This window comes from Chlorocebus sabaeus, chromosome 6, assembly GCF_047675955.1.
Source record: "Chlorocebus sabaeus isolate Y175 chromosome 6, mChlSab1.0.hap1, whole genome shotgun sequence".
NCBI lineage: Eukaryota > Metazoa > Chordata > Mammalia > Primates > Cercopithecidae > Chlorocebus > Chlorocebus sabaeus.
Genome location: NC_132909.1, coordinates 45,012,462 through 45,038,972, shown reverse-complemented (window position 1 = coordinate 45,038,972; position 26,511 = coordinate 45,012,462). Strand labels below are relative to the sequence as shown.

Genomic DNA, 26,511 nt, shown 5'->3' with positions numbered 1-26,511 from the left:
TTCAAGGGATCTCCTGCCTCAGCCTCCCGAATAGCTGGGATTACAGGCGCCCACCACCAAGCCCGGCTAATTTTTTTGTGTTTTTAGTAGAGACAGGGTTTCACCATGTTAGCCAAGATGATCTCGATCTCCTGACCTCGTGATCCACCCTCCTCAGCTTCCCAAAGTGCTGGGATTATAGGAGTAAGCCACTGCGCCCGGCCGCCTTTTTTTTTTTTTGAGGCAGAGTCTCACTCTGTTGCCCAGGCTGGAGTGCAGTGGCACAATCTTGGCTCACTGCAACCTCCACCTCCCAAGTTCAAGTGATTCTCCTGCCTCAGCCTCCCAAGTAGCTGGGATTATAGATGTGTGTCACCACGCCCGGCTAATTTTTTGTATTTTTGGTAGAGACAGGGTTTTGCCATGTTGGCCAGGTTGGTCTGGAACTCCTGACTTCAGTTGATCTGCCCTCTTTGTCCTCCCGAAGTGCTGAGATTATAGGCATGAGCCAGCACACCCAGCTCCAATGATTTCTATTCTAAGACACCTCCCCGACCACCCTAACTCAAGTCTCCCCATCCTCATTCTTAGTTCTTTCAACTTTATTGAATCTAAAATTTTTGTACAGACAGGGTCTCGCTATGTACCTAGGCTGGACAGTACTTTTGTGTCTCTAAAATTCTCAGTTTTATTTCTCTTTTTAGAGAGAGTTGTCCCCCTCCTCTAGAAAGCCAGCTTCAAATGGGGCACGGTTTGTATCTCTCTAGGGCGCTGCATTCCCCAGCACCAGGCTCAGAGAACGGGCTACCTGGATATATGAATGAATGAATGAATGAATGAATGAGTGAATGAATGAATGAATCACTGAATAAATAAATGGCTGAATGAGTGAATATCTTACTCACCCTTGCCATCCTTACACTCACTGGAGCCCAGGTTCCAGCCTCCATCCAGGCAGCCAGGGCTGGGTCCAAGATTTCGGTAGATGCACATGTGGAGGGGTGCTGGGGATGGAGGTGTAAGGAGATGCTTGTGTGCCCGGCCACTCCCTGCTCAGGCCACTACCTTTGTGTCCCTCAGCTCCTGTAAACATCTTCCAGTTCTCCTGCACCCAGACCCTCAGCCACTGCCCAGAGATGAGTGGCCCAGCCCTCAGGCACCCCCCAGGTCCCCTGTGGAGGGGCTTGCTGTCCAGCCGCCTCCTCCCTGCCTGACGTTTGCAGAGGACACAGCCTGTGCGCAAGGCAGTTTCCCAGGGCATGAGTCCCGGGGGCGTCTTGGCTGGCTGACAGGCTTACTTGCAAGCTTCTTGGGTCTCTTCCAGCCAACCATGGGCTGGTGAGAGGCTCTGCCTGGAACAGAGACCCAGACGGCCCCCACCAGAAGCCCCACCTCCATTCCAACCTTGATTCCCATTCACACTGCCTGCTGCCGACCTTGTCTCTGAGGGGTGGGATTCCAGCAGGTGGCAGGACTGACTCAGGTGGGAGGCAAGGCCGTTGATCACCAGATTGACTGTCCAAGTTCCACTTGATGGGGGCAGTCCCCAATCCCTCAGGGCAGGTAGATGCACAGGAGAACAAGCAGAGGTCTTTTCAGAGGGAGAAGGTGGGTACAGGGGCTTTAGGGCATGGGCAGGGATGCAGGGGATCGGAGGCAGTGGTGTGCTGTGGCTGACGCTTTTGTGAATTTCAGGACAGTTACATGTTAGACTTGAATTCAAAAAGCGTCAGGCCGATCGCGGTGGCTCACGCCTGTAATCCCAGCACTTCGGGAGGCCAAGGCAGGTGGATCGCTTGAGGCTAGGAGTTGGAGACCAGCCTGGCCAACAAGGTAAAACCCTGTCTCTACTAAAATTACAAAAATTAGCCAGGTGTGCTGGTGCACGCCTGTAATCCCAGTTTCGTAGGAAGGCTGAGGCATGAGAATTGCTTGAACCCAGGCGGTGGAGGTTTGGAGGCTGCAATGAGTGGAGATTGTGCCACTGCACTCCAGCTTGGGTGACAGAGTGAGACTCTGTCTCAAAAAAAAAAGAAAGAAAGAAAAAAAAAGCATCTGATGCTGCAGCCTGTGCAAGCAGACCAGGGTCAGCCTGTGGGCATGGTATGCTTCTCGCGGCTCAGGGACCTGTGTAGGGGCTGGGTTGGGCTGTCAGGGACCAGGAGCATTGAATGTGGTACAGGGATGTGCCCGATCCTGAGGGAGCTGTGGGTGGCTCCAATGTTGTGCTGTAGAAAGGGCTCCTGGTGGTCCAGGCAGGGGAACAGCAAGTGCAAAGGCCTGGAGATGGGAACCGTGGTGAGGGGGGACTGAGGAGGCTTGACTAGAGGCCGGAGTGCTGGTGAGTCAGCAGAGAGATGCAAGAGGGGTGGTTGGTTCTCAGGCGTGGCTGAAAACCCACCGCTTCGGGGTCCCCATGACCCCTTTCTTGCTCTGCAGTGACTCTCAAAGCTGCTTGTGTCTGGTCAGGTCACTTGTAACAGCCCCCTGTTACGGATCCTATCCGGCCCTGCCTGGTACCTCTGTGGATATGACTGGGACCACCCAGGCCTCTATTTCCTGATTGTCACAGCCCTGGGCATTGCCACCACGGCCAGGCCTTGTGCAGAGCAGTCTGGACAGGCCGGGATGAGGAACAGGCTCTCCGGGAGGGAACAAAGGTCCTGTCTCCAACTTTGAGCCATCACCTGGCCCCTCTGTGACTCACCGCCATCCCCAACCCATACAGCTATCCCTCATTCATGCATTCCTTCCTTCCTTCATTCATTCGGTCCAACTGTTTTCTGAGCTCCGCAGAGGAAACACAGAAGACCAGCCTCCCTCAGGAATAAACACTCAGATGTTCCTGACCTGGGCCAAAGCTCTGGGCTGGGAAGAAAACAGATGGAGGGTGTGGGAGAGAGATAGGGGGGTGGGATCTGCTGGCTCCAGGAAACCCCCAGGCTGGTGGGGGACAGAACTGAACACAGTCACCTCAAGCCTGGTGGGAACACAGTGAGGCAGAGGCAGAGGCAGTAAGACTGTCTGGAAGAGGAGGAAGGAAGAGCTCCCTACCCACTGATTCCCCAGGCTCCCTGGAGCCGCCATTAACTTTAATGAATGAGTCGGCCAAGTTCAGTCTGGGTGCTGGGGGAAGGAGCACTGTTTTGGGGACCCCTAGCCCTGGTGATCCCAAACTCCCTGGGGCTCCGGCTTCCTGTCATCCTGGGCATGGGTGTTGGGGGTTAGGACTGGGTGGCCTGATCCAGACGGGCATCTCTCCTTCTAGAGAAGGTGGCCTCTAACCGAGTGCCCCAGCATGTACCCAGTCCCACCCCTGGAAGCCCCTACACAGGGCTCCCAGGCACCGCCCGCACTTGCAATCACCCTAATCCCTCCGAGCCTCCCCTGTGCAGACCTAGACCCCGGAGGAGGTCGTTTGAGGGGCAGGCATTGAGTCGCTTTCTAAGTTGTCTTACAGCTGATGCTAACAGGGAGGACGGTCCCAGGCGTGCAAAGGTTGACAGAGCTGCAAAGGTTGACAGAGCGCCTGAAGTTTGGGACCTAATTTTGGGGAGGGGGTATAGTTAGGAGGTCCGGAGGGCTGTTGGGGGCGGCGGTTGGAGATTCACCAAGGTCCTCTCCGTCGCACGGGGCAAGAGGGGGAGTTCGAGGTCCAGTCGCACGCTGGGGGATTGCAGGGGGCCCCGGGGAATGTGGGATCTTTAAATATGGGCGGGGCTTGCGGGGTCGTCGAAGGCGGTACCAACCCGGGCTCGGCCAATCGGCGGCGGCTCCCGCGTCGCACCGCCCCCTTCTCTCCCGGCCCGGGCGGGCGCTCGCCCCCCGCCGGGCCCGTGGACTGGGCGGCGGGGGATGCGCCTGCTGCCACCGCCCCCGGCCCCGCCGCCCCCGGGCCCCGCGCCCGCTCGCTGCTGCCCGCCCCGTCCGCGACCCCGGCTCCGGTCCCCGACCGGGGGTCCGCGGCCGCGCGGGACCCTCTCCCCTCCAGCCTTGTCCGCCCGCCCGGGCCGAGCCCAGCAGGTACTGGGTGGGATGGGTGAGGGTGCGGGAGGATCCGGGGTCTGCAGCTCAGTGCGCCCAAGGAGGGAGGCACGTCCCGGAGGGGGACGCGGTTTGGGGCAGGGGCCAAGAGGGAGGGTCTCCGTGCGGTCCGGAGCCTAGGGAACAAGGAAAGGGGGGGAATGAATGCATGTACATTGCCCGAGTGAGTGAGGATCCACGCACCCTCATCCTGGGAGGGGGAGGTTGCAGGGTTCACTTTGGGGGAGGGCAGAGCTGTGAGTCTCCAAACTCCATAGATAGGGTGGGAGGTCGGGGAGCTCTCAGGGATGGACAGTGACCCACAATGACTTAGGAATGGGAAGGAGGTGACCCACCACTGGCCCCTGGATCCAGGGGTTGGGGCACTCAGGGAGGGGTCAGGGAGCCGGGTCTTCCAGTTCTCCCCGGACAGAAGTCCCAGACCCAGCTCGGGGCACTGCCCCTGCTGTTCTGGAGGGCTGGCCAGCAGATGGGAGTTCCCGAGGCTGGGGTCTGAGCGGAGAGGCTGATGGAGATGCATCAGAATGGAGGGGCCCCGAGGGAGGCAGCCTCCGGGAGGGCAGGCTAATTGCACCCTGCTGGCTGCTGGCAGGCTCCTGGCGGGTGGTGATGGGGGGATCGGGCCGGCAGCCAGCGCCTTGCTGCACTGGCTCCTGGGCGGCCCATGGGACAGGAGGGCAGGCAGTGCCTGTCTGCCCTGCAGAGCTAGGGCCCTAGGAGTATTGGGGGAGGGGAGGGGTGGTGGTGATGAGGAGAAGGGGGATCCTCGGAGACCTTCCTCAACCTCAGCAGGGACACCCGGACTCTGGCTGCGCCCGCTGGGGACCCACAACAGGCCCACATGTCCCAGAAGTTTCTGTTGTGTGCTGATCTGGTTGTGGTACCCGGAAACCCCTGGGTGTGCATCTGGGGGCCAGGGGCTGTCTGCCTTGGGGATTGAGGGGCAGGGGGCACCTTCTGTTGGTCCAGTTCTGAAGAATAGAAATCAATGGCACTGAGCTCTTACAGTCTGCAAAGCATTTGCCAGGCAAGATCTCACTCTGTTCTGGACACCAACCCTCGTCGTGGGGGTGGGGGGGGCGGCACCATGGGGAACCTTTACAAAGTAGGTGGCTGAGGAGTGGGCAGTAACTTGCTCCCTGGCAGGGGTGCCTGAGGGCCCCTCCTCAGTGGCTGCCTCAACGAACCTGTCATTTGTAAAAATACTCACTGGAGGGCTCTGGAGGCTTGGCTGGGATTCTGTCTCTTCCCATGTCCTGTTGGGTGGGGAATCTAAGGAGCCATCAGCCCTGCTCCCTGCTACCCTCATCCTCTCCTCAAGAGCTCTCTTGGGTCCCCCCAGGCCCACCAGATTCCCCCGGAAGTGTGTGTCTCCAGGGGAAGGTGTGGAGGGGGGTATCTGCTCATCCCCCCTACCCCAGGCTTCAGGGAAGGGAGATCTCATGACTGGACAGAGTAGTCAAAGTAAGGCAATACTTTCCGGCCCAAATACACCCTGTAGGATGTTTTGTTGTTGTTGTTTGTTAGAGATGGGATATTCCTAGTTGTTCAGGCTGGTCTCGAGCTCCTGGGCTCAATCGATCTCCTGCCTCGGCCTCCCGAGTAGCTGGAACTATAGGTGCATACCTGGCTAATAGGGTAGTATTCCTCACTTGGCAAACCCAGGACTGTTACCCAGAAAAACATACGCTTTCATGGACATCCAAACCTTGGCTGAGGGTTCCCAGGGGCTCCTGGGTCTCTGGGAATCCCTGAGGGTCCCAGGGACTCCAATGTTAGGCCCAGATTGCAGTGGGGGAGGGGATGTATACCCAGGAATGGGGAAGGCCCAGGCACTCATCAGTTCTGTGCTCCAAGCTCGTGGCTTCTCAAGGGCAGGACCAGGCTGGTTCCCCTCCCAGAAAGCAGACCCTGCCACCTGCCACACCTGGATGGCACTAATTTAGTCCCTGCCTTTCCTGGCTGGATGACCTTGGGCAAAAGGTGCTGAGCTTCTCTGAGCTCTGTCTCCCGTCTGTAAAATGGGAACGGGAATGCCACCTTGCTCACCAGTGGTGATAGGGATTAAATGTGATCATCCTGATCTCAGGCTCAAAACACAGTAAGAGACCCGTCCACGATAACGTGCTAGATGCTGGGAAAGCCCTCCACCCCTCCACCTTCTTGGAAGCCACCTGCCATTTCTCTCCTCCTCCCCACCCCCTCCCTGCCCAGGGCACCTTAGGACGCGGCTGCCAGGCAAGGAGGAACATGGCAGACACACGGCTGAATTTGGCCCATGCGTCGGGTGGCTGAGTCACATCCCCAAATTGCATCTTCATTGGTGCGTTTCAGAAGGTCGTTTGCAGAGGCCCTCAGAGGCCCACACCCCCTCTGGGTTCTGTCTGCCCTGCCACCCGCTTCTCTTCCCTGTGCCCCCCGTCCCCGGCCGGGGAAGTTTTGCACCCTCAGGGGGATGGTGGAAGGGGTACCTGGGTTTTCCTGGGCTCCCTGGATGAGGGCACGATCTAGGGTCCCTGTGTGCACCCTAGTGCAAGTTCCCAGCCCCACCTGGCAGCCAGCAGACATTTAGGCAGTAGGCAGGGGTTTGAGCCTCGGAGCAGAAGCCCCACCTAAGTATATGTGAGGTTAGGGAAAGATCAGGGCCAAGGTCACAGTTTGAGGCTTCACAAACTGTCAAATGCTGGGCCCACGGGAGGCCAGGTCTTATAAGCTGTAAAGTGCTGGGCCGGCAGGAGTTCAGGCCTGATAAACTATGAAGTACCAGGCCACATGAGGCTAGGCCTGATAAACTGGGAAGTGCTGGGCCTGCAGGAGGTCAGGCCGTATAAGCTGTGAAGTGCCTGGTTATAGGAAACCACAGCCTGATTGATATGATGGATGAGGGTGGGAAGGGGCGGGACAAGTTCTGAGACTTATGAGGTCACCTGACCATCAAAGGAATAACTTTTTTTTTTTTTTTTTGAGACAGGGTCTCACTCTGTCACCCAGGCTGGAATGCAGTGGCGTGATCTCGACTCACTGCAACCTCCACTTCCCGGGTTCAAGTGATTCTTGTGCCCCAGCCTCCCAAGTAGCTGGGATTATAGGCGCCCACCACCACGCCCAGCTAATTTTTGTATTTTTAGTAGAGACAGGGCTTCACTATGTTGGCCAGGCTGGTCGCGAACTCCTGACCTCAGGTGAGCCACCTACCTTGGCCTCCCAAAGTGTTGGGGTTACAGGCGTAAGCCACTGTGCCCAGCAGTTTTTGCCATGTTGGCCAAGCTGGTCTTGAACTCCTGACCTCAAGTGATCCACCCACCTCAGCCTCCCAAAGTGCTGAGATTACAGGCGTGAACCACCACACCCGGCCACGAAGGAATGATTCTTGCACTCCTGTGTGCTGACACCAGTATCTGGAGACACATGGTGAGGGACAGACACAATGTAGGGGGTGCGGGACAAAGGCACAGGTGGTCCTGCAATGTGTGCGGTGACCAAAGTCATCCAGCAGTGTGGCTCCTTTTATGTTTTTTTCTTTGAGACAGAGTCTCACTCTGTCACCCAGGCTCCAGGTTGGATTGCAGTGGTGTGATCTCAGCTCACTGCAGCCCCCACCTTCTAGGTTCAGGTGATTCTCCTGCCTTAGCCTCCCGAGTAGCTGGGATTACAGGTGCCCGCCACCACACCTGGCTAATTTTTGTAGTTTTAGTAGAGACAGGGTTTCTCTGTGTTGGCCAGGCTGGTCTCAAAACTCCTGACCTCCAGTGATCCGCCCACCTCGGCCTCCCAAAGTGCTGGGATTATAGGTGTGAGCCACCGCGCCCGGCCAGTGTGGCTCATCTTGCTGTGTCCTTGAATGACGGTCTCTTAGTCTGTCACCCCCAGTGGGGGTGGGAAGTGTCCTGCCTGTGCACACAGCTGCCCCCCCAACCCTTCTCCCAGGCCTGGCACACAGGGGACCCCCCAGCGCACGCTGTTGTGATCATTTCAAAGGGGATAACACTTGGCCTTCCACGCACCCCTGCCCAGCTTGTTGGGAAAATCTCACTAAACAGCCGGGTCCAGAATCTTCCTTGCAGGGAGAAGATGTGTCTTCAGGCAGATTATTTTATTTTACTTTCATTTTTATTTTATTTTATTTTATTATTTTATTTTATTTTATTTTTTGAGATGGCGTTTTGCTCTTGTCGCCCAGGCTGGAGTGCAATGGCATGATCTCGGCTCACTGCAACCTCCACCTACCGGGTTCAAGTGATTCTCCTGTCTCAGCCTCCTGAGTAGCTAGAATTACAGGCATGGGCCACCACGCTTGGCTAATTTTTTGTCTTTTTAGTAGAGACGGGGTTTCACCATGTTGGTCAGGCTGGTCTCGAACCCCTGACCTCAGATGATTGCCCACCTTGGCCTCCCAACGTGCTGTGATTCCAGGTGTGAGCCACCGTGCCCGGCCCAGGCAGGTTTTTTCTCTCTCTTTTTTTTTTTTTTTTTCTCTTTTTTCTTTTATTTTTTTCTTTTTTTTTGGTGACAGAGTCTTGCACTGTCGCCCATGCTGCAGTGCAGTGGCGCAATGGCTACTCACTGCAAGCTCCACCTCCTGGGTTCAAGTTATTCTCCTGCCTCAGCCTCATGAGTAGCTGGGACCACAGGTGCCTGCCACCACACCCGGCTAATTTTGTTTTTGTATTTTCAGTAGAGATGGGGTTTCATCGTGTTAGCCAGGATGGTCTCGATCTCCTGACCTCGTGATCCGCCCACCTCGGCCTCCCAAAGTGCTGGGATTGCAGGCGTGAGCCACTGCGCCCGGCCCCCAGGCAGGTTCTTTCACAACATCATGCCACAGTTTCCCCATCTGTAAAACTGGCCAAATCCCAGGACCCACTTCTTGGCAGTATTAGGATTCAGGAGAACATTTACATAAAGAATGGAGCCTGGGACCAGGCGCAATGGTCCATGCCTGTAATCCCAACACTTAGGGAGGCCAAGGAGGGAGGATCACTGGAGCCCAGGAGTTCAAGAGCAGCCTGGGCAATGTAGCAAGACCTGATCTCTACTAGAAATAAAAATAAATCATCTACAGCCATACCACCCTGAACACGCCTGATCGCATCTGATGTCGGAAAAATAAATCATTAGCTGGGTGGGGGGGATGGTGCATACCTGTAGTCCTGGCTACTTGGGAGGCTGAGGTGGGAGGATCCCTTGAGCCCAGGAGTCCGAGGCTGCAGTGAGTTAGGATCGCCTCACTGCACTCCAGCCTGGGCTACAGAGCAGGTAGGGAGTGCATTTGAGGGTCTGAGATACTGGGCTGGGCAGGGCAGGGGAGAATCTAGCAAGTTGGATCCAGAGACTCAGACGGCCTCATCAGTGCCTTGGTGAGCATGACTGTGTCACCATCAATTGCGGTCCCTGCTCTCACACATGATGCCACAGGGCATTGCTCTGTAATCACACAGGATGCTCTTCAAACAGCCTGGCAGGGAAACTGAGGCTGGCCTGAGGTCATAGAACCCAGCCAAACATGTCTTACATCTTACAAAACCCTGCAGAATCGCTTCCAGATCTTGGAGTTAAATCCTGCATTGCCACACTGGTCCTGGAATCTGTTTAGAGATTATGGATCCCCTCCTGCCCAGGCAGGAGGGAGCCTCAGAATCGCTGTAGCCACAGCCAGGGTCCCTAATATCCCATAGGCCACAGTGCAGGAGCGTACAAATGCAGCAGGCACAGTGAGGTGAGGTTAACTCATCCAGGAGTCTGAATGTTGGAAGAGGATAAGCGCAGATGAAAACCACTTTCTAAGCATACCATTGACGACCCTATCCTCCCAGGCAAGCCCATTGGTAGATTTCATCTTCCAGCGTTCAGCAAGTGTTTCCTGAGTGTCATCTGTTTGCTAGGCATTGTTCTAGGTACTTGGATACACATAAAGTCAGCAGGTAGGGGTCTGGTAGATAGAGGGGGGCGTTCCAGGCAGAGGGCACAGCCTATGCAAAGGCTCAGAGAAGGATGAACTTGGAATCTGGTGATCGGGAGACCATCGTGGCTGGAGGGATTGGGTCTGGGGAGAGTAAGAAGGATGAGATAGGTGGGAACCAGACACAGAGGGCCCGTTGGCCATAGTGAAGAGTTTAGTGTTTTATTTGTTTTTGTTTTTGTTTTAGAGATAAGGTCTTGCTATGTTGTCCAGGCTGGATTTAAACTCCCAGGCTCAAGCAGTCCTCCAGTCTCAGCCTCTAAGTAGCTGTGATTACAAGCGTGCACCACCGGGCCCAGCTCTGGAGTTTCTTTGTTCTGTTTGTTTTTTTTTTTTGAGACATAGTCTCACTTTGCCACCCAGGCTGGAGTGCCATGGCATGATCTTGGCTCACTACAGCCTCTGCTTCCTGGGTTCAAGCCATTCTTCTGCCTCAGCCTCCCAAGTAGCTGGGATTACAGGCGTGTACCATTACGCCTGGCTAATTTTTGTACTTTTAGTAGAGACTGGGTCTCGCCATGTTGGCCAGGCTGGTTTCAAACTCCTGACCTCAAGCAATCCTTCTGCCTTGGCCTCCTAAGTAGCTGCAATTACCAGAGCTGCACCACCGTGCCCAGCTCTCTGGAGTTTATTTTGTCAATGAGATGGCACTGGGGAGCCATGGGAGGGCTTTGAGCAGGGGAGGGATTCAGGCTGACTCAGATGTTTCTGGGATGGTAAACCCACGTGCCAGCACTCTGGGCCACTCCCAAACTTAGAACGTTCTGGGATGGGTCCTTGCCTTTCTGGTCAGTAAGCTGGACCCTGCTGTGACCACGTCCCTCTGTCCCCTTGCAGGACAGTGCAGGAGCCCAGCCGCTGAGCCATGCCGGGCCCCGGGCGGCCTGCAGCGAGCCCAACCCCTGCACCCAGGTAGTCATGAACAGCCACAGCTACAATGGCAGCGTGGGGCGGCCGCTGGGCAGCGGGCCAGGCGCCCTGGGACGAGACCCTCCGGATCCCGAGGTTGGCCGCCCCCCGCAGCCCCCGCACAGCCCGGGTCTCCAGGTGGTAGTGGCCAAGAGTGAGCCAGCCCGGCCCTCACCCGGCAGCCCCCGGGGACAGCCCCAGGACCAGGACGATGACGAGGATGATGAGGAAGATGAGGCCGGCGGGCAGAGGGGCTCCGGGAAACCCTCAAATGTGGGCCACCGCCTGGGCCACCGGCGGGCGCTCTTCGAGAAGCGGAAGCGCCTCAGCGACTATGCCCTCATTTTCGGCATGTTTGGCATCGTCGTCATGGTGACGGAGACCGAGCTGTCCTGGGGGGTGTACACCAAGGTAGGTTCGGTCCTCCCCCAGGCGCTCCAGGGAGGTTCCACCGGGCCCGCCTGGCTTTCTTGACATGGGGTTGGGGGTGGCAGGGCCCCCCAGGAGGTAGGGAGTGTTAGGGGGCTCCTGGAGGTGAGGGCTCCCTGGCCTTCTGCATACCCACCTCCGGGAAGGTAGCAGGGAGGCTGCACGTGGGGAGGGAAGGTTCCAGCCCATTCCCTGGCCAGGTGGCTTAAGGTGGAGGGGGCTTCCCCCCAGGACAGGGGGTCCCCAGAGTGGGCCTGCTCTGGAGAGCAACAGAACAGCTTCCTCCCCTTCCGAGAGTGAGTGCGTCCAGGTCACAAGCCTGGCTGTGGGCTCCCTCCTGCCACCTGGAGAGAGATCAGGGCTGTGTCAACCTATAAACTGTGCAGTGCTGAGGCTGGATGAGGTCAGACCTTGTGAACTGTGACATGCTGTGCCCATGTGAAGCCAGGCCTTATAAACTGTGATGTGAACTGTGAAGTGGTGTCCCCATGTGAGGCCAGGCCTCATACACTGTGAAGCACTGGACACAGTTTGCTGTCAGCCTGGTCCCTAGGAATAAGGACAGGAGAGCACCACTTCCTGAACACAGCACCTGCTGCACGCCCAGCCCTGATAAGCTGTTTCACACACAGTGGCCCCAGGACTGGGGAACTAGCAGAAATTCGGGGTACAGTGGGAGAAGCCACTGGGAAGAGCCCCATTTGGCTGACTCCCATGCCCAGGAGCCAGGGTAGGGGGATGGGAGGGTCCCCCGCCCGCCGCCTCCAGCATCCATCCAGTTGTGTCCTCTCTTTTTACCCAGGAGTCTCTGTACTCATTCGCACTCAAATGCCTCATCAGCCTCTCCACGGCGATCCTGCTAGGTCTCGTTGTCCTCTACCATGCCAGGGAGATCCAGGTCAGTGCTGAATGCTGCCAGGAAGCAGCTCCTCTCTTCAAACCCCCGACACCAGCCCACCTTTAATTTTCATTGATTATTTACAAAAAAGAACAGGTAGTGAGAAAGTGAGGGGCCGAGCTGGGACTCTGGGACACACGGGTTGTTTCCACGCTGGAGTGCAGTGGCGCGATCTTGGCTCACTGCAACCTCCGCCTCCGGGGTTCAAGCGATTCTCCTGCCTCAGCCCCCCGAGTAGCTGGAATTACAGGCACACGGCACCACACCTTGCTAATTTTTGTATTTCTAGTAGAGATGGGGTTTCACCATGTTGGCCAGGCTGGTCTCGAACTCCTGATCTCAAGTGATCCACCTGCCTTAGCCTCCCAAAGTGCTGGGATTGCAGGTGTGAGCCACTACTCCTGGCCTATTTGTTTAGTTTTTGAGACAGGGTCTCACTTGTTGCCCAGACTGGAGTGCAGTGATACGGTCATAGCTTTGACCTCCTATGTTCAAGAGATTTTCCTGCCATAGCCTCCCGAGTAGCTGGGACTACAGCTGCACACCACCACACCTGGCTAATTTTTCTATTGTCTTGTCGGTGACTGGCCATATTGCCCAGGCTGGCCTTAAACTCGTGGGCTCAAGTGATCGGCCCACCTTACCCTCCCAAAGTGCTAGGACTTTACAGGCGTGAGCCACCATGCCCAGCCGCACATGCATGTGATAACAGCACTGTTCAAAATCGCCAAAAATCACACCTGTGATCCCAGCACTTTGGGAGGCCGAGGTGGGTGGATCACTTGAGGTCAGCAGTTCAAGACCAGCCTGGTCAACATGGTGAAACTCCGTCTCTACAAAAATACAAAAATTAGACAGGCATGATAGCGGGTGCATGTAATCCCAGCTACTCGGGAGGCTGAGGTGGGAGAATCACTTGAACCTGGGAGGCGGTGGTTGCAGTGAGCTGAGATTGAGCCATTGCACTCCAGCCTGGGCAATGGAGCAAGACTCTGTCTCAGGAAAAAAAACAACAAAGTAGCCAAAAAGCAGAAACAACATCCAAGTGACCATCCAGGCATGAATGGATAAATAAAATGTAGTGCATCTATACAATGGACAATTATTCAACCTTTTTTTTTTTGAGACGGAGTCTCACTCTGTTGCCCAGGCTGGAGTGCAGTGGCACGATCTTGGCTCACTGCAACCGCCGCCGCCTGAGTTCAAGTGATTGTCCCGCCTCAGTCTCCTGAGTGGCTGGGATTACAGGTGCCTGCCACCACGCCTGGCTAATTTTTGTATTTTTAGTAGAGATGGGGTTTCACCATATTGGCCAGGCTGGTCTTGAACTCCTGACCTCAGGTGATCCACTCACCTCGGCCTCCCGAAGTGCTGGGATGACAAGCGTGAGCCACCGTGCGCAGCCTATTCAGCCTTAACGAAAGAATGAACCACCACAACAACAGAAATGTATTGTCTGAAAGTTCTGGAGTGTGGAAGTCTGAGATCAAGGTGGGAGCAGTGTTGGTTCCTTCTGAGAGCCATGAGACAGAATCCGTTCCAGGCCTCTCTCCTAGCTTTTGGTTGCTGCTGGCAATCTGGGGGGTTCTCGGCTTAGGAGATGTGTCACTCCAATCTCTGCCTTGATGATCACGTGATGTTCTCCCTTTGAGAGTGTCTGTGTCCAAATTTCCTCTTTTTTAGATAAGAACACCAGTCAGTATTGGATTAGGGCCCACTGTAATTAGATGATTCCACTTTTTTTTTGAGACAGAGTTTCGCTCTGTCACCCACACTGGAATGCAGTGGCTTGATCACGGATCACTGCAGCCTCGGCATCCCGGGCTTACACAGTCCTCCCACCTCAGTCCCCAAGTAGCTGGGATTACAAACACTTGCCATCATGCCCAGCTAAGTTTTAATTTTTTTGCTTTTTTTTTTTTTTTTTTTTTGTGGAAAGGGAGTCTTACCATGTTGGCCAGACTGGTCTTGAACTCCTGGGATCAAGCGATCCTCCCGCCTCAGCCTCCCAAAAGTGCTGGGATTTCAGGCGTGAGTCACTATGCCTGGCCTGATTCCAGCTTAACTTCATTTTAACTAGCTGACCTCGTTACAATGACCTCATTTAACGAGATGACTTCTATAAAGACCTTATCTCCATATAAGAGCACATTCCAAGGTACCAGAGGTCAGGATGCCAACATGTCTTTTTCAGCAGAACACGAATCAGCCCGTAACAATTTCTGATACTGAACATGGACGAACCTTAGAAATACGACGCTCAGTGGAAGAACCCAGGCATAAAAGGCCACAAATCTTATGCTTTCATTTATGTGAAATTTTCAGAAGATGCAAATCCACAGAGACCAAAAGGAGAGTAGTGGTTGCCGGGGAGTGGGAAAGGGAGCGACCGCTAATGGGGACAGGGCTCCCTTTTGGGGTGATGGAAGTGTTCTGAAATTAGATAGAAGTGGTGCTCGCACAACACTGAATGTACTAAATACCACTGAATTGTGCACTTTAAATGGGAGCATTGTAGGGTTTGTGAATTTCATATATGTATACTTGCGGGGATTTTTTTGTTTTGTTTTTTGAGATGGCGTCTTGCTCTGTCACCCAGGCTGGAGTGCAGTGGTGCAATCTCAGCTCAGTGCAACCTCTGCCTGCTGGATTCAAGTGATTCTCCTGCCTCAGCCTCCCGAGTAGCTGGGATTACAGGCACCTGCCACCACACCTGGCCAATTTTTGTATTTTTCGTAGAGAAGGGGTTTCACCATGTTGGCCAGCCTGGTCTTGAACTCCTGACCTCATGATCCACCCGCCTCGGCCTTCCAAAGTGCTGGGATTACAGGTGTGAGCCACCGCCCGGCCTTTTTTTTAAAAAAAACAAAACAAAACAAAACACAGGATCTCGTTCTGTTGCCCAGGCTGGAGTACAGTGGTGCAGTCAGAGTTCACTGCAGCTTCCACCTCCTGGGATCAAGCAGTCCTTCTGCCTCAACCTTCCAAGTAGCTGGGACCACAGGCACAGACCACTATGCCCAGCTAAATGTAAAACCTTATATATATAGATATATAGAGATATATAAAATCATATATCTATAAAGACAGGGTTTTCCTGTGTTACCCAGGCTGGTCTCAAACTCCTGGGCTAGAGTGATCCTCCTGCCTCAGCCTCCCAAAGTGTTGGGATTATAGGTATGAGCCATGGACCTGGTTTTTTGGTTTTGGTTTTTGTTTTTAACTGTAATGCAGGCTGGATACATTGGCTCATGCCTGTAATCCCAATACTTCGGAAGGCCTAGGCAGGAGGATCACTCAAGCCCAGGAGTTTGAGATCAGTCTGGGCAACATGGGGAAACACCGTCTCTGCACAAACATTTTTTAAACAATTGGCCAGGCACAGTGGTACACATCTGTGGTTCCAGCTACTTGGGAGGTTGAGGTGGGAGGATCACCTGAGCCCAGAGAGGTCAAGGCTGCAGTGAGCCATGATCGTGCCACTGCACACCAGCATGGGGGACAGAATGAGACTCCCTCTCAAAACAAAAACAAAAACAAACAAACAAACAAAAACCGGAGGCAGTATGGATGGCAACATAGCAAGACCCCCTCCTCTTGAAAAAAAAAAAAAAAAAAAAAAAGGAAGGAGTTAGAGGCCGCAGTAACCTATGATCCCGCTAGAGCAGGACCACCGCTCTCAAACAAAAAGGCGGGGGGCGGGGGAGGGGGCGTGGCCATATTCCTGATGATACCTTTTGCCTCCAGCTCCAATATGATTGGTCCCGGCTCCGTAACTGACAGATGTTATGTACTTTGGCGCTCGCTCCGCTCACCTCCCTGGACATGGCCAGGGTACCCTATGGAGGGTCCGGGGGAGCAGTGGCGCTGCAGGGTGTCCTTTATGTCAACGCTTTGCGGATGTGCGAGCGGAGGAGGCCCCTAGAACACGCGGCCGCCACATTTTAAGGAAGTGACTTTTTTTTCCTTTTTCTTATTTTAGAATGACTTTATTGCTTCTTATTTTTAAAATGACACGTGAAAAAGGAAAAAAAATGATACTTAGGAGTTATACACACGTTCAGAAGGAAGAGAAAAGTACAGTGAAAGGCTGGGTGCGCACACCTGGAATCTCAACACTTTGGGAGGCTGAGGTGGGAGGACTGCTGGAGCCCAGGAGTTCAAAACCAGCCTGCGCAACAGAGCGAGTCCCCATCTCTGCATAAATTTTCTTTCTTTCTTTCTTTCTTTCTTTCTTTCTTTCTTTCTTTCTTTCTTTCTTTCTTTCTTTCTTTCTTTCTTTCTTTTTTTTTTTAACTCTGTTGCCCAGGCTGGTGTGCAGTGGCGCAATCTTGGCTCACTGCAACCTCTGCCTCCCAGATTCAAATGATTCTTGTGCTTCAGCCCCCCAAGGCTGAGATTACAGGCATGCGCCACCACACCTGGCTAACTTTTTTGTATTTTTGGTAGAGACGGGGTTTTGCCATGTTGCCGAGGCTGGTGTCAAACTCCTGGCCTCAAGCAGTCCTCCTGCCTGGGCCTCCCAAAGCACTGGGATTACAGGCAGGAGCCACCGCACCTATCCTGTTTCCACTTTTGGAGGTTGTGAATAGTGCTGTTGTGAATGTGTCTGTCCAACGGTTTGCTTAAACACTTGTTTTCATTTCTCTTGAGTCTGTCTAGGAGCAGGGTCATTAGGAACTCTATGTTGAACTTTTTGGGGGAACACTCATCTGATATTTCGTTCGAATTGTGGCCAGTGCTGAGAACTACAGAGTTTTGCATATGAGGTCACATTTCTGACTTCTCTTGGAAAAAATTGAAGCTGGCACGGTTGCTCACACCTGTGATCCCAGCACTCTGGGAGGCTGAGGCAGGAGGACACTTGAGGCCAGGAGTTTTAGACCAGCCTGGGTAAAATAGAGAGACCCCATCTCTGCAGGAAATTTTAAAAATTAGCCAGGCGTAGTGTTGCATGCCTGTAATCCCAGCTCCTCAGGAGGAGGCTGAGGTGGGAGGATCACTTGAGCCCAGGAGGTCAAGACTACAGTGAGCTGTGATTTCGCCACCGCACTCCAGTCCAGGCACAGAGCAAGACCTTGTCTCCAAAAAAAGGAAAAAGAAAAGAAAAATCCTCTCCAGGCACAGTGGCTCACACCTGTAATCCCAGCACTTTAGGAGGCCAAGGTGGGTGGATCACTTGAGGTCAGGAGTTCAAGACCAGCCTGGCCAACATGCTGAAACCCCGTATCTATTAAAAATACAAAAATTAGCCGGGCATGGTGGCAGGCGCCTGTAATCCCAGCTATTCGGGAGGCTGAGGCAGGTGAATTGCTTGAACCCAGGAGGCAGAGGTTGCCAAGATCGTCTTCATGGCACCTGAGCCAAGTGAACCAAGATTGCACCACTGCACTCCAGCCTGTGCAACAGAGTGAGACTGTCTCAAGAAAAAGAAAAAGAAAGAAAAGAGGCCAGGCATGGTGGCTCACACCTGTAGTCCCAGCACTTTGGGAGGCCGAGGCGGGCGGATCAGGAGGTCAGGCGATCACGGTGAAACTCCGTCTCTACTAAAAATACAAAAAAGTTAGCTGGGCGTGGTGGTGGGCGCCTGTAGTCCCAGCTACCCGGGAGGCCGAGGCAGGAGAATGGCGTGAACCCAGGAGGCGGAGCTTGCAATGAGCAGAGATCGCGCCATTGCACTCTAGCCTGGGCGACAAGAGCAAAACTCCATCTCAAAAAAACCAAAGAAAGAAAAATCCGAGCCTGTGGGGTTTCAGGCCAGGCTGACGTCACTCTCTGGGGTTGGGCGGGGAGCGCCGCGCGTGTCTGACACCCATGGCTGGTTCCCTCCTGCCCTCCACAGTTGTTCATGGTGGACAACGGGGCTGATGACTGGCGCATCGCCATGACCTGCGAACGCGTGTTCCTCATCTCACTGGAGCTGGCGGTGTGCGCCATTCACCCGGTGCCCGGCCACTACCGCTTCACGTGGACGGCGCGGCTGGCCTTCACGTACGCGCCCTCGGTGGCCGAGGCCGACGTGGATGTGCTGCTGTCCATCCCCATGTTCCTGCGCCTCTACCTGCTGGGCCGGGTGATGCTACTGCACAGCAAAATCTTCACGGACGCCTCGAGCCGCAGCATCGGGGCCCTCAACAAGATCACCTTCAACACGCGCTTTGTCATGAAGACACTCATGACCATCTGCCCCGGCACGGTGCTGCTGGTCTTCAGCATCTCCTCCTGGATCATCGCAGCCTGGACAGTGCGCGTCTGCGAGAGGTGCGACCCCGCCCCGGGAGCCCCCCATGCCCCCAGCCCCCGTCTCCCTGGACCTCCGTGCCCATTCATGATTTCACTGACCCTGGGCTACTCCCGACCCTGGCCATTGCTTCCGTCTCCCCGATTGCAAGACACCCATGGTGCCTCCTGTCTCCCAGTTTGTGGCTTCAGTAATCATCCTCTCTGGGGACCTAGTCCTGTGTCCCCAGCTGCCCTCAACCAGGGAGGGACCCCAGCTCCCTCTCCCTCATCCTCCCCGCCGGGGCCTCCCAAGCCTCCTTCTCCCAGCCCCTCGGCTCCCTGGGAGGCTGACTTCTGATCTCTGGGAGGCTGACTTCTGATCTCTGACCCCAGGGGCGCAGGCAGCAGGCACAGGGGTGCCTCCCCTTCCCCTCTATCTCCCACCTCCCACGTTTAACCAGCTTTCATTTTCCCCTCTGCCCGCTCCACCGGACTTTAGGGAAAACATGTGAGTCCCACCCTTGGCTGAGCTGTGTGCGCAGAACAGCCGCTGCCACCGCTGCTGCCATCCCCGACCCACCAGGAATTTAAGATTAGCTGCCGCAAGGGGAGGGAGGCAGGGAGAATGGGCCAGCAGGGTGGGTCGAGGTCAGTCCCCCCATCTCAGGGACAGGCCGCTCCACTGGGCTTCCTCTCCGAGCCTCAGGGCCCTTGTGTCCGAATGGCGGGGGTTAAGGAAGGGCTTGGCTCTGGTGTCGTGTTTGGGCAGCTGACCGCTGGGAGCTCCCATGTTTCCTCCCAAGACTTAAATAGATCTGGGGTGGGCTGGGCGTGGTGGTGGTGCCTGTGATCCCAGCTACTCGGGAGGCTGAGGCAGGAGAATCGCTTGAACGTGGGATGGGGAGGTTGCAGTGAGCTGAGATTGAGCCACTGAATTCCAGTCAAAAAAAAAAAAAAAAGATAAATAAATGGGTCTGGGGTGAAGGAAAACCAGCTGCACCTTCGGGACCTCCAAACAGGAGAGTCTGTTGTGAATACCCCTAGGAGGTGTTAGGCCATCAACCCGATTTACAGAGAGGGAAACTGAGACTCTGGCAGGCAAAGGGACTTGCCCTGGGGCCTGAGTCTGGCGGTCTCAGAGGCAGGAGGGGCTCCGCCAGGCCTGGGGTGTGAGGGTGCCTTATCTGGGAGAGGGTCTCCCTGCCATGCGCCTAGCTGGTGGAAGCCCCGGAGGGGTCCCTGACTGGACCCCTGCTTGCCCTCAGCACCCCATCCTCATCCCTTCACCCAGCCCCCACCCCCCATGCCCCCACGGGCCCTGCCTGGGCCTGAGGTCTGGCGCTCAGGGATGAAGGGCCCAGTTTCTCCGGCTGTCAAGGCTTCTGGGCATCTCCTTGGGCCCATGATGTTCCCCCATGCAGCTCCTACACACCCCTGATGGATGGGGTCAGAACTAGAGTCAGGGGTATGGGGTGCCCCTCATCAGGTGTCCCTGAAGTCCAAGCTGGGTCCTTGCAGGACTCTGGGGGGGTGGGGCACGGGGCAGGGCCGGCAGGCAGCCAATCCTAAATTCTGAGCCTGGCGACCATGCTTGAAGCTCCCTTGCCTGCCTCGCTCTGACCCACCCCCGCCTCCCGCATGTCCCTCAGCCCTGCTCCTGGGCGGTCCCACGGCACCCCCACCTTATTGCTCTGTCTGGATCTGGGGCTCACCCACCCACCTACTAGAGGGCCCCCCCCGCCCCTCCTGCCCTCTGGGGATCAGGCAGCTTGGGGCTCAGATGTTTTGGTGTAAGATGGGGGTCAGTCAGCTGGGTGCGGTGGCTCACGCCTGTATATCCCAGCACTTTGGGAGGCTGAGGCAGGTGGATCACGAGGTCAGGAGATTGAGAGCATCCTGGCTAACATGGTGAAACCCCGTCTCTACTAAAAATATAAAAAATATATATATATTAGCCGGGCGTGGCGGCAGGTGACTAGTCTCAGCTACTCAGAAGGCTGAGGCAGGAGAATCGCTTGAACCCAGGAGGTGGAGGTTGCAGCCAAGATCGTGCTGCTACACTCCAGCCTGGGCGACAGAGAGAGACACTGTCTCAAAAAAAAAAAAAAAAAAGAAAAGAAAAGAAAAGATGGAGTCAGTCCCTGGGCCTTCACCCATCGAGCATCCTAGAAGCCCAGACTGGAGGTGCCTGGAGTGGCATTCAAGCTCTGCAGGAGTGAAGACCCCCAAATGCCAATCTTTGGGGAGCCTCCATCTCCTTCCCGCTGGAGCCTCTGACTCCAGCCCTATCCTTGGGCTCTGTCACCCACTGCGTCTGGCACAGGCCTCCCCTGAAGATCCTGCTCTGTCCAGGCCACTTCCTCGGTGCTACCCCAGTTGACCTCTGACCTTGAATCCCCCAGAGGCTGGCTTGGGGCTCAGATGATCTAAACCCTGCAAAGGAGTGGGTTAGCTGGAAGCCAGGTCAGAGGGGGCCCAGCCCCCAGAAAAAGGCCAAGGGGATTCAGGGACTCAGAGCTGAGCGGGAACAGATCCTAGAGCCACCCCCAGACCCAGAGAGCCAAGCCCTCAGCGCCCTGGCATGGCTACAGGCAGAACCTCTTTGCAGCCTCTCTGGCCGAAGTCCCCAGCCCGGCTGTGACCAGGACTAAGTTCTGTCAGTTTTAAGGCCTTGGGGCCTGTCTCCCTGGGTCCCAAAATGTAGCCCCAGGCCTCTCCCCAGTGCCAAAGCCAATGCCCCTCTCCTCCCAACCCCCAGGTGTAACATGGGCCTGGAGTTGGGGGACTCATGCTGTCCTCCAGTCTATGTCCTTCACATATGGGCGTCCCTTCTTGCTCGAGCCCCAGGTCGTGATCCTCCAGCCTCCCACCTCCTCCAGTCCTCCTACCTCCTTGGGGCCTCGCTGGCTGGGGAAGTTCTTCCTGGTGTCTGACCCAAATCCTTGCCTCCACCTCCTGCCGCTTCTGGTGCTGTGGTCACCCGTCCCCCTGTCTGTGTGTGTCTGTCGTTGGGAGGGGGATTGTATGTTCATACAACCTCACCTGGGCCCCTCTCTGCCCCATCCAGGGAAGCAGCTTGGGGGGCAGGTGAAGGGAATGTGGAAGGGCTATAGGGGAGATGGTGCACCTGTTCTATACCCATAGGACGTGGCCCCAACACAGCCAGGTGGACTCAGGGCCCTGCAGCTCTGGCGCTGCCCCAGGCAGTGTGATGGAGGCAGAGGGGATGGTGTAGACTGAGCCCTCCCTCTTCCCACTCTGGCTCCCCAGGTACCACGACAAGCAGGAAGTGACCAGCAACTTCCTGGGGGCCATGTGGCTGATTTCCATCACCTTCCTCTCCATCGGCTATGGCGACATGGTGCCCCACACCTACTGCGGGAAGGGCGTGTGCCTGCTCACTGGCATCATGGTAAGGGCGAGGCTCCATGTGCATGATCCTGGGAGGTCTAGCCAGCCGTCCATTCCACCAGCCCTTGCATACCTCTTGCTGACAGGGTGCTCACCCCATCACGAGCTGTGCCTGATCAGCATCCCTCCGTCTGTCAGTCCACCCCTCCTCTGCTCTGCTCTTTTCCTCTGACATCACGTGGAAGCCACACCCACAGGCTTCCTGGGACATCTCCCTGTGGTCCTTCCAGGCCTAGATATGCAGCTCCCACCATGCCTGCCCAGTAAGAAGCTGTGGTCCACTCTGACCAGAGAGTCATTGTCACCCCTTTATTCTCTACAGCCCGATTTATTCACAGCCTTTGGATCCAGGGCAAGGGGCTTGATGCTGAGGTGCCTTAGTTTCCTTGGCTGTGACCAGTGCTACTTCCTCTGCTTTGCAAGGGCTGAGTCGGTTATTTATGTGAGAATCCCAGAACCGTGAATGCCATGGACACGCTATAAATACCTGCTGGGGGCCGGGCGCAGTGGCTCACGCCTGTAATCCCAGCACTTTGGGAGGCCAAGGTGGGCAGATCACCTGAGGTTGGGAGTTTGAGACCAGCCTGTGACCAACATGGAGAAACCCCCATCTCTACTAAAAATACAAAAGTAGCCGGGAGCGGTGGCTCACACCTGTAATCCCGGTACTTTGGAAGGCCAAGGTGGGCGGATCACGAGGTCAGGAGTTCCAGACCAGCCTGGCCAACGTAGTGAGACCCTGTCTCCACTAAAAATACAAAATTAGCCAGGCGTGGTGGCGGGCGCCTGTAATCCCAGCTACTAGGGAGGCTGAGGCATGAGAATTGCTTGAACCCAGGAGGCAGAGGTTGCAGTGAGCCAAGATCACGCCATTGCACTCCAGCCTGGACAACCACAGCAAAACTTCATCTCCCAAAAAAAAAAAAAAAAAAAGAAACCTGCTGAGCTGTGTCCTCTGCAGCCCAAACCCCCTTCCTTGGCTGACTTTCAGGGTGTTCCCTGAGTCCCCATAGTGCAGTTTGTCTTTCGTGACTCGGTGGGTGCAGGCAGCACCCCGTCTCCCCGAAGGATTCTCCAGTCTGCCGTGGGTGCCTGTAAACATCCTTTCATGATCACTGCTTTCTCTTTTCCCTGATTCAATCATCGGGGGCCCTGTCCATCCCCTCTTTCCAGAACCTTCTTTCTCTCCAGACATGTTTTATGCCCATGCCAACAAATGCTTTTCCATGTTTTACTTTATTCAATTTTATTTTTATGTTTTTATGAAGGTGGGGTCTCACTATGTTGCCCAGGCTAGTCATGAACTCCTGGGCTCAAGTGATCCTCCTGCTTGGGCCTCCCAAAGTGCTGGAGTTACAGGCCTGAGCAATTGCACCTGGCCCATGTCCGACTTTTTTTTTTTTTTTTTAATTGAGATGGAGTCTCACTCTGTTGCCCAGGCTGCAGTGCAATGGCGCGATCTCGGCTCACTGCAACCTCCACCTCCCGAGTTCAAGCCATTCTCCTCTCTCAGCGTCCTGAGTAGCTGGAATTACAGGCGCCTGCCACCAGGCTCGGCTAATTTTTGTATTTTTATTAGAGATAGGGTTTCACCATGCTGGCCAGTCTGGTCTTGAACTCCTAACCTCACGTAATCAACCTGCCTCGGCCTCCCAAAGTGATGGGATTACAGGCGTGATGCCAGCACGCTGGCCCCCCTTTTTTTTTTTTGAGATGGAGCCTCACTCTGTCGCCCAGGCTGGAGTGCAGTGGCGTGATCTCAGCTCACTGCAACCTTCCCCTCCCAGGTTCAAGTGATTCTCCTGCCTTAGCCTCCTGAGTAGCTGGGATGACAGGCACCTGCTACCAGGCCTGGCTAATTTTTGTATTTTTAGTAGAGATAGGGTTTCACTATGTTGACCAGGCTGGTCTCGAACTCTTGACCTCAGGTGATATGCCCACCTCAGCCTCCCAAAGTGCTGGGATTACAGGTGTGAGCCACTGCACCTGGTCCATGTCTGGCTTTTTACTGGCAGCCCAGCATGGGTCCCTCCCTGCAGCGTCTGTGCGGTACATCGTGCTGTTGCAGAGCCTTTGTCCATTCCTTTTCCTTGCTGTCTAGTATTCTAGGTGGAGGTTTCCAGCAAGTCACTCTGTCCCAGTTGACAGGGCTTTTCCTGAGAACAGGCTTCTAGGTGCTCTCAAAACCTTTGTCCTGGCCTGGAAACTGAGACAGGGTTTCCTCCGGGAACCTGTGCTTGTGCTCTAGGCCAACCCTGCTCAGGCTCAGGGTGTTGGCATCTGAACTTGCCTGGAGCTGGGCATACTAATGGCTCACGCCTGTAATCCCAGCACTTTGGGAGGCTGAGACAGGTGGATCATTTGAGGCCAGGTGTCCGAGACCAGAGTGGGCGACAGAGTGAGACCCCATAGCTCTACAAAAAAAAAAAAAAAAAAAGGTGAGGGGAGGGGGCAGGCGCAGTGGCTTACACCTGTAATCCCAGCACTTTGGGAGGCCAAGGCGGGTGGATCACCTGTCTGGAGTTCGAGACCAGCCTGACCAACATGGTGAAAACCCCTCTCTAGTAAACACACACACACACACACAATTAGCAGGACGTGGTGGTGCGCACTTCTAGTTCCAGCTACTCAGGAGGCTGAGGCAGGAGAATCACTTGAACCTGGGAGGTGGAGGTTGCAGTGAGCCGAGATTGTGCCACTGCACTCCAGCCTGGGCAACAGAGCGAGACTCCATCTCATAAAAATTAAAAAAAAAAAAAGAATCGTCCTACCTCCTGGAGTTGCTGGGGGTCAAATGAACTAATGTGTGGGACATGGTGGGAAACAAGTAGACCTGGAGTCAGTGAGCTCCACAGATGGAATCCACTCACACTGCTGACTCAGGGAATGGGGAGGCTGCAATCTGGGCAGGCTTCATGGAGGAGGGAGTGACCTCAAGACGGGACGCTGATGTGCCCCCACTCTGCCCCGCACACAGGGAGCTGGCTGTACCGCGCTCGTGGTGGCTGTGGTGGCCCGGAAGCTGGAGCTCACTAAGGCTGAGAAGCACGTGCACAACTTCATGATGGACACTCAGCTCACCAAGCGGGTGAGGACCGCGGTTCCCATGGAGGCCGCCTCCTGGCCTTGTCAGTGAGCGTAGAACTTCCCTGCTTTCCTTCTGTATGTGCCAGGCACGCGCATGTGCCCATGGGTTACCATGCAGCCCCATGTGCTGGCTTTGGGAGGCCGAGGCGGGTGGATCACCTAAGGTCAGGAGTTCGAGGCCAGCCTGGCCAACATGGCGCTAACCCATCTCTACTAAAAATACAAAAACTAGCCTGGCATGGTGGCAGGTGCCTGTAGTCCCAGCCTCTTGGGAGTCTGAGGCAGGAGAATCGCTTGAGCCTGGGAAGCAGAGGCTGCAGTAAGCCAAGATGGCACCACTGCACTCCAGCCTGGGTGACAGAGCAAGGCTCTGTCTTTAAAAAAAAAAAAAGGCCGGATGCGGTGGCTCACGCCTGTAATCCCAGCACTTTGGGAGGCCGAGATGGGCGGATCACGAGGTCAGGAGATCGAGACCATCCTGGCTAACACGGTGAAACCCCGTCTCTACTAAAAATACAAAAACTAGCCAGGCGCGGTGGCGGGCGCCTGTAGTCCCAGCTACTCGGGAGGCTGAGGCAGGAGAATGGTGTGAACCGGGGAGGCGGAGCTTGCAGTGAGTGGAGATTGCGCCACTGCACTCCAGCCTGGGCAACAGAGCGAGACCCCATCTCAAAAAAAAAAAAAAAAAAAAAAAGACTGTGCTTGACTCTGCCACCACACACCCATCTGTGAATAGTGCACAGAGAGACATCATGGCATCTACCCTTGTGCCCAGTCATATCCACCCATGGGCATTCAGCGAGAGGCTTGGGCCAGACTGCAATATGTAATTTGAGAGCTGCCTGACCCTAGCAGGTTGACTGCTCTGTACCTCAGATTCCCCATATATAAAATGGGAGATGGCCGGGCGCGGTGGCTCAAGCCTGTAATCCCAGCACTTTGGGAGGCCGAGACGGGCGGATCACAAGGTCAGGAGATCGAGACCATCCTGGCTAACCCGCTGAAATCCCGTCTCTACTAAAAAATACAAAAAACTAGCCGGGCGAGGTGGCGAGCGCCTGTAGTCCCAGCTACTCGGGAGGCTGAGGCAGGAGAATGGCGTAAACCCGGGAGGCGGAGCTTGCAGTGAGCTGGGATCCGGCCACTGCACTCCAGCCTGGGCGGCAGAGCGAGACTCCGTCTCAAAAAAATTAAAAAAAATAAATAAATAAAATAAAATAAAATAAAATAAAATGGGAGAAATAAAAACACATGCCGATTCACTGAATTAACATCTGCATCATGGCTAGGTGCGGTGGCTCACGCCTATAATCCCAGCACTTTAGGAGGCAGAGGCAGGTGGATCACTTGAGGTCAAGAGTTCGAAACCAGCCTGGCCAACATGATGAAACCCCATCTCTAGTAAAAATACAAAAATTAGCTGGGCATGATGGCAGGCGCCTGTAATCCCAGCTACTAGGGAGAGTGAGGCAGGATAATCACTTGAACCCGGGGGGTGCAGTGAGGCAAGATCGCGCCACGGCATTCTAGCCTGGGCCACAGAGCGAGACTCTCAAAAAACAACAACAACAAA

General features: G+C 55.2%; 1 protein-coding gene across 2 annotated transcripts in view; it reads left to right on the top strand.

Moving 5' to 3' along the window:
* Positions 1-3,656: 3,656 nt before the first annotated feature.
* The window catches only part of KCNN1 (potassium calcium-activated channel subfamily N member 1), a 32,469-nt gene continuing 9,614 nt past the window's right edge, over positions 3,657-26,511 (top strand). Inside the window, exons 1-6 of one of the 2 annotated variants that reach the window (XM_037992506.2) lie at positions 3,657-4,002; positions 10,820-11,302; positions 12,123-12,218; positions 18,061-18,479; positions 21,711-21,852; positions 24,829-24,939. In XM_037992506.2, coding sequence (XP_037848434.2) covers positions 3,835-4,002; positions 10,820-11,302; positions 12,123-12,218; positions 18,061-18,479; positions 21,711-21,852; positions 24,829-24,939 — 1,419 coding nt within the window. In that variant the 5' untranslated portion in view covers positions 3,657-3,834. The remainder of the gene's footprint in view (positions 4,003-10,819; positions 11,303-12,122; positions 12,219-18,060; positions 18,480-21,710; positions 21,853-24,828; positions 24,940-26,511) is intronic. The other variant, XR_012093232.1, reaches the window with a different exon arrangement.